Consider the following 8,056-nt stretch of genomic DNA (forward strand, 5'->3'; position numbering starts at 1 on the left):
TTCTTCATTCTTTGTCACTTTTATTCAGTAGTTTTTTTTTCTTCCTTATTTTCTCTTTTTTGGTGCCAAACATGGCAAGGAGTGATTACAGTCAACTGCTTATTAAAACATTTGTTCGCAACATAGACCCCTTTACCACTGACCCCAAACTGACCCATTTCATGTGCTTTATTTCACTTTTTTCTACACGCCACCACCAGGGATGGGTGGAGGGAATGAAGGGGGGGGGGGAGTCCAGGAGGAGGAATGCTACAAGCCACAGCAAGAATGAGCTGCATTTAATAAAAAAGGGCCACAAATGATACAGTAATGAGGTTACACAATTAAATCCCATAGCATGACTGAAGGCTTTCCCTGTGTTCGACGTCATCACAATGGAAGGCATAAAAAGTGGAGTAAACCAATGTTGATACAGTCCAACCTAGTCCATTAGGCAAGATGGTGCAAGTAGTCATTAAATTAAAAAGTGCCCTACCCTCACCTAAATGGCTAGCAAACATGGAGAACACTACTGTGATGGATCAACAGAGCTTTCTCCATGTAGCTAAAAAAAAGTGTGTCATATGGCACATTTTTAAACACTGGAAAGGGGTGCCACAATGGACCTCTCTCTTTTATTCTCTTTCATTTACAGGTACAAATGCTAGATTCATCTATCTCAACTATGCAGGAAGTGGACTCTTCTGTTAGGAATGCCAATCCTAATTCACTTTGTCTTGAAATATATACAAGTTGTTTGTAGTAGCTACAGCAATGATATTTTCCTTGGGATGCCAGGCTGTATGTAGTATCTTCTTGTTGAAGTCTAGGCTGTCAACGCTAATTTCATCCTTCTTTCGCTTGCCACTCGCACAGACTTTGCGGGGCTTCAAAACAGTGCGAGGTTTATTATTTTCCCGTGATGCTTCTAAGGTGATGTCTCGCTTTGTGTTTCTGTCAAACATTCTGAAGAAATTGTTGTAAGATCCCGTCATGACAACACTGGAAATAAGAAAACTAAAGGTTAATCCAAGAATGACACATTTTATTTGTATTACGGTAGTGCCTTGAGGCCTCAACTGAGAACAGGGCTCCACAGTGCTAGGTACTGTACGTATAAATAGAAAGAGTCCCTGGACCAAAGAGCTTACAATTCAAACAGAGAAGACAAAGGGTAGTGAAAATAAACTATGTGTTCACATTTTACAGCTGAGGCGCACAGGAAGATTAAGTGATTAACCCAAGGTCTCATGTGAACCACTCATCACCCAATTCCCAGTCCAATGTCTTAACCACAAGATCCTCCTTCCACTCTACAAGAACCCAGAAATCCTGCTTTTCCATTCCCCTTCACCTCTTCAGAAAAATATCTTTTGAGTTGCACAGTGGTGGGGAAACAAGGTCACCTATTTTGGGCCTGCTGCTGTAAGAAGCTGTATCACCCATGCTGTGTGCTCTTGAAGTCAGTGGGAGAGGAGGGCACTCGGAACCTTACAGAACTAGGGCCTGTAGCTGCCAATAGAATTTTTTCACCCCAAACAGCTATTTTAAAAGTCACTAGAGGTACAACTCAGATTTTTATCCAGAACCACTCACTCACTCAAATACCTTTGCAAAGACCTTGTTACTGGGAGCTCTCGCTATGTAAATTCTTTGTCATATGAATTCACATTGTGCCAAATTAACCCCAACGAACAGTCCCTGTGCAAAGCAATATGTCAGAAAAACATCTAAGTTATTAACGTCAAGAAATATCAATTACGGTCATACCCCAACTCAAAACAGCAGTATTTTCTGAATCACAGAGGACCAATTTTGATTCTTTGGGAGCTGAACACTGTTTTTAAATTATTATGAGCCCAATCCTACAAGGGGTTGAGCATCCTCAGTTCCAACGGACTTTGGGCAATTAGTTTGCTCAGCATGCTTCAGCAGATTCTCAATATTTCACAGGATTAGGCCCTATAGCAGGGGTCGGCAACCTTTCAGAAGTGGCGTGCCGAGTCGTCATTTATTCACTCTAATTTAAGGTTTCGCATGCCGGTAATACATTTTAATGTTTTTTAGAAGGTCTCTCTCTATAAGTCTATATATTATATAACTAAACTAGTGTTGTATTGTAAAATAAACAAGGTTTTCAAAATGTTTAAGAAGCTTAATTTAAACCGAAATTAAAACGCTGATCTTATGCTGCCAGCCCGGTCAGCCTGCTGCTGGTCTGGGGTTCTGTTCACCTAGGCCAGTAGCGGGCTGAGCAATGCCTGCGGCCGTGACCCCAGCTGGCAAGTGTCCGTCAACCAGAACCCCAGAACAGCAGCGGGCCGTGCGGGACCAGCAGCCAGGTCTCAGAGGACTGGGGGCAGAGGGCTGGAGTCAGGGCTCGATATGTGGGGGGCTGTACGTGTCAGGGTAAAGGCAGGGGCTGGGTATGGGTGGGGGTGCCAGAGTCAGGGCTAGGATTGTAGGGGGGGATGAAGGAGTCAAGCAGAGGGCTGGGTGTGTATGAGAGAGGTACAGGGCTCAGGGCAGAGGGCGTGGTGTATGTGTGAGGGGTGGGGGTTCAGGGCTCAGGGGAGAGGACTAGGTGACTGCCCCCTTAAGAACTCCCAACCCTGCTGCTCCTTGTCCCCTGACTACCTCCTCCTGGGACCTCTTCCCCCAACTGCCCCCCAGAACCCCACTCCCTATCTAAGCCTCCCTGTTCCTTGTCCTCTGACTGGACCCTACCCCCTACCTGTCCCCTGACCGCCCTGACCCTTATTCACACCCCTGTTCCCAGCCAGACCCCCGGGACTCCCATGCCCCATCCACCCCCCCAGAGCTCCCTGACTGCTCCCCACCCCTAGCTACCCAGCCCTCAGGATCCCAACCACTATCCAACCCGCCCTGCTCCCTGTCCCCTGACTTCCCCCAACCCTTATCCAACCCCCCAAGCCCTGGACCCCTTACCATGAGGCTCCACGCATAGCCAGATACGCTGCTCCGCGAGAGCACACAGCCCCGCCCCTCAGAGTGCTGCGCGTGGAGGCGGCAGGGCTCCGGTTGAGCAGAGAGTGTGTCTGCCTCCCCACGGAGCCAAACGCTGCCCCACGGGAGCGCGCAGCCCCAACCCCCAGAGCGCTGCACGCGGCAGCAGGGCTACAGGGGAGGGGAGAAGGCGTGGGAGGGGCCGGCAACTTGCTGCGTTCAGCCCAGCGCTCCGGCCTGGGAGCGCAGACCCCACAGCTTGCCGTGCCAGGAGAGTGGGGCCATTTGCCCACCCCGTGCGCATGGCTATGCTTCTGCTCCCTGCCCCCGGGGGGGAGCACAGGGCAGAGGAGAGTGGGCCAGGCTGGGCAGGATTTTTAATGGCATGCTGGAGTCCCGGCAGGCTCCAGCGTGCCATTAAAAATTGGCACGTATGCCATAGGTTGCCGACCCCTGCCCTATAGATTATACCTGTGTGAGCCAAGGATCTTTTGATGCCAACAGGGGTTCACAGGAATATAGGGATCACATGACCAATTTGGTGAACACGTAAGATTTTTACCAAAAGCCTGTGTCACAATGATCATCCCTGTCACTGTGAGATGCATGTACAGATAATATGTGAGGAATTATGTATATGTACTAAAATTTATGTTCTCTAGGTCTTGAGACAAAACTTATCAGACACTTATCTTCCTGGGTGACAGACAATAGGAGTCTATTTGCATACTAAGTCAAATGCTAGTAAAGAGCTGAAGGGAACTTCAGAAGGAAATTAACAGGAAGAGGTAATAAGTAGGGGGTAGCGGGGGGGAGGAAGGCACTCAGGTGAACCTTGAAAGTCTCTTCTGCTATATCTGGCAGTGCAGAGACACACCCTGCATCCATCCATCTGTGAAGAAAAATTGCCAGTGGACTTAATTTTATGAAAAGGGGGCTCTGCCAATTTAGTTGAGAACCCTGGGGAGAGGACTTGGGGGAGCTATCTTCATAGAAGATGAGGGTTGGAAGAGACCTCAGGAGGTCATCTAGTTCAACCCCCTGCTCAAAACAGGACCAACACCAACTAAATCATCCCAGCCAGGGCTTTGTCAAGCCAGGCCTTAAAAACCTCTAAAGAAGGAGATTCCATCACCTCCCAAGGTAACCCATTCCCGTGCTTCATCAGCCTCCTAGTGAAACAGCGTTTCCTAATATCCAACCGAGACCTCCCTCACTGCAACTTGAGACCATTGCTCCTTGTTCTGTCATCTGCCACCACTGAGAACAGCCGAGCTCCATCCTCTTTGGAACCCTCCTTCAGGTAATTGAAGGCTGCTGTCAAAACCCCCTTCACTCTTCCCTTCTGCAGACTAAAGAAGTCCAGTTCCTAATAAGTCATGTGCCCACGCCCCCTAATTTTCATTTTCATTGCCCGCTGCTGGACTCCAATTTGTCCACATCCTTTTAGTGGAGGGTCCAAAACTGGATGCAATACTCCAGATGTGGCCTCACCAGTGCCGAATAGAGGGGAATAATCACTTCCCTCAATCCTCTAGCAACGCTCCTACTAATGCAGCCCAATACGCCATTAGCCTTCTTGTCAACAAGGGCACACTATTGACTCGTATCCAGCTTCTCGTCCACTGTAATCCCCAGGTCCTTTTCTGCAGAACTTTTCCTTAGCCAGTCAGTTCCCTGCCTGTAGCAGTGCATGGGATTCTTCCATCCAAAGTGCAGGAATCTGCACTGGTTCTTGCTGAACCTCATCAGATTTCTTTTAGCCCAATCCTCCAATTTATCTAGGTCACTCTGGACCCTATCCCTACCCGCCAGCTTATCTACCTCTCCACACAGCTTTGTGTCATCTGAAAACTTACTGAGGGTGCAATCCATCCCATTATCCAGATCATTAATGAAGATGTTGAACAAAACCGACCCCAGGATCAACCCCTGCGGCACTCCGCTTGATACCAGCTGCCAACTAGACATTGAGCCATTGATCACCACCCACTGAGCCAAAATGATCTAGTCAGCTTTCTATCCACCTTTAGTCCATTCATCCAATCCATGCTACTTTAACTTGCTGGCAAGAATACAGTGGGAGACCATATCAAAAGCTTTGCTAGAGTCAAGATATATCACGTCCACTGCTTCCCCCATATCCACAGAGCCAGTTATTTCATCACAGAAGGCAATCAGGTTGGTGAGGCATGACTCGTCCTTGGTGGATCCATGTTGACTGTTCCTGATCACCTTCCTCTCCTCCAAGTGCTTCAAAATGGATTCCTTGAGGACCTGTTCCATGATTTTTCCAGGGACTGAGGTGAGGCTGAGCAGTTTGTAGTTCCCTGGATTCTCCTCCTTCCCTTTTTCAAAGGTGGGCACTATATTTGCCTTCTCCCACTCATCTGGCAACTCCCCCAATCACCACAAGTTTTCCAAGATACTGGCCAATTGCTCCGTAATCACATCCACCAACTCCCTCAGCACCCTCGGATGCAGTGTCCAGCTTTTCTAAATAGTCCTTAACCTGTTCTTTCACCACTGACTGTCTCTTGTAGAAGACAAAAGAATGTCTTGAGTTAAATTTAGGTTCCAGAAAACATGTTATGATTTTGTTTTGTATTCAACTATTTGTTTCCAATATTCTTCCTATTACTTGCATCTGTTCTTTGATACTAAACTTATTCTTGTTTTCACTATAAATCTAAGTGCTGTATGTTAAGATGAGTGGGGATCCTGAGTTGACTCCTTGCAAGCTGGGGTGTGCTATTCTTTTGGGAGTAGCGAATCAGAGTTCTGTGAGCATTCAGTGCAACAGGGTCTGAACACTCCAGAGGGATGCTCGGAAAAGTCCAGAGTTGGTGTGTGCCTATTGCTAACCTGTTCAGAGAGAGCAAGGCCTGTGGAGAATTGTGTTGCCAGAGGCTAGTAGATTCAGGGGCACCGAAAATATCGTCACACAAAGGGCAGGTGGTAGCGAGGTGCCTCACAACCCTGGGAAATGTCACAACCTGTTACAAGGTTCTGTGATTAAGACAAGCATTTGAATTTCTGCATGTAAGCAGTCAGTATTGCCCTTTTGGCTGGCAGCAGAGTATACCCTGGAAAGAAATTACTAATAGCCAGAAGGATTAGAATTTTGAATTTGACTCAAAGTACATGGCTAGAATTGCATGAGCATCAGGACCAAAATATACCCAATTTTTGATACAACACCTTAGAGCTGGCTAGTTTAAGACCATCAAATTAAAATATATCAGATTTTCAGTTAGGCAAATATGCTTAGAGATTATCCAAATATTTGGATAAACAGCTGTTTTGTTTCAAGAGAATGTTCCCCTTATGATGAAACAGATGGGGATCCAAAGAGCTGGTTCAGATTTGGCAAATGAGTGGCTCAATGTATTTTTTTTTTTTTTTTTTTTAATGATCATTCAACTTATGCTAACAGTAATATTATTGGGGAGACAGCCATCCAAGGCAAGCTTGAAAAGTCATTTAAAAAAAAAATGAAATTCTTAGAGGGTTGTCTACATATTTTCAAGACAGGATTATTAAAGAGAACAGCAGCTCCCAAAGCATATTAGGCAACTTACAGTCATAAGAAATATATACCCTCCAGGGTGAAGAGTATCAAAGGCCTCAATCCAGCAATAAAATCTGCATGGGTGGATTCTCACTCCCTGCACATCAAATTGCAAGACTCCCACAGTAAGGGCTAATATACATTACCTTAGCTCATAACACTATAAAATACAACCAAACCCAAGAACAAATGATTCATACATTTGAGGCTACATTTTGAATTTCTCATGTCAGAAGGAACCCATAGTGCTGCTTCCCATTCCCAAAACTAAGGCTTAAATATGTGAAGAAAAATGGTTACACTTGCCTGTCCGATCCATTCCAACAGCACTCAAATTTGTCAAAAATGCAGTCATTCTCATACAGAGAACAAAGTTTACTTCTGAGGTATTCATGCACCTAGGGAGAAAAAGTTTCTTTAATATTTGAAAAAGCATGAAAGTGTCCAAGCAAACTACACAGAGACCAACTTAACTCTTAAGGAAAATGGAATGGGACCCCCTTTGGATACTCTCAGTCCACCCTATAAGTTGTCAGGGAGCGTCACAATTGACCCCATGGCACTGGACTGTTCCTAAAGTGAGCAAGTGTCCTGCACAATACTGCCTCCTGGTGCCCAGGCAGAAAGGTGTGAACTCTAGTCTCCTCTCTGATGTTGCAAAACACCATCACTATGCTAACTTGTGGCCCAGAATGCAAGTCATGTTTATTGCACCCTTCCTGAGTCCCACTCCATGAGAAAAAGCATGTCATACATATTAAAATGTAGATCTTAATCCTACAATCAGACCACAGAGAGCAGACCCCTGTGTGTCTTTGTGCCCCACTGTCTTTGCTAAAGCTCTGCATAGGAACAGGGTCTGTATACACAGATCCAATTATGGGATCACAGCCATAGTCAGGACATGACATACATCCAAAGTTTATAATATCAGTGTATGAAATTTCACTGAATACCTGGTATGTTTCCACGGGTCTGTTTTCCATATTTAAATCCCAGATCTTCACTGACAGATAATCTCTAGTCATCATATATCGACCACTATGGCTGAATTTTACATCGGATATGGAAGAGATGATTTCAGAGAAAAATGATCTGTTGCTAGGGTCTTCTGGTTCTTCAAACACTAAGTAAAAGACAGGCATGCCCATCAGCAAAGCACATCTATTCAAAACTAAGTCAATTCCATACAAACTCTCATGCTTCAAAAAAGACGCTTACTCACCTTTGTAACTGTTGTTCTTCGAGATGTGTTGCTCATATTCATTCCAAGTAGGTGTGCGCGCGCCGCGTGCACGTTCGTCGGAAGAATTTTCCCCTAGCAACACCCGGCGGGTCGGCAGGCGCCCCCTGGCGTGGCGCCTTTGCGGCACCGTATATATGCCCCTGCCGACCCGGCCGCTCCTCAGTTCCTTCTTACCGCCCGTGTCGGTCGTTGGAACGTGGAGTGCGGCTTAGCTGACCTCCACATCCCTAGCGTTTCACCCGTTCTACATAGTTCTTAGTTAGTTAGTGTTGTTTGGTAGTTGTTAATAGTTA

General features: G+C 46.1%; 1 protein-coding gene across 3 annotated transcripts in view; it reads right to left on the bottom strand.

Moving 5' to 3' along the window:
• The window catches only part of PPP2R2A (protein phosphatase 2 regulatory subunit Balpha), a 98,341-nt gene continuing 90,285 nt past the window's right edge, over nucleotides 1–8,056 (bottom strand). For all 3 annotated transcript variants that reach the window (XM_032795364.1, XM_032795373.1, XM_075062749.1), the window contains exons 8-10: nucleotides 7,474–7,643; nucleotides 6,824–6,915; nucleotides 1–981 (exon numbers count right to left, since the gene is read on the bottom strand). In XM_032795364.1, coding sequence (XP_032651255.1) covers nucleotides 702–981; nucleotides 6,824–6,915; nucleotides 7,474–7,643 — 542 coding nt within the window. In that variant the 3' untranslated portion in view covers nucleotides 1–701. The remainder of the gene's footprint in view (nucleotides 982–6,823; nucleotides 6,916–7,473; nucleotides 7,644–8,056) is intronic.

This window comes from Chelonoidis abingdonii, chromosome 2 (genome assembly GCF_003597395.2).
Source record: "Chelonoidis abingdonii isolate Lonesome George chromosome 2, CheloAbing_2.0, whole genome shotgun sequence".
Taxonomy (NCBI): domain Eukaryota; kingdom Metazoa; phylum Chordata; order Testudines; family Testudinidae; genus Chelonoidis; species Chelonoidis abingdonii.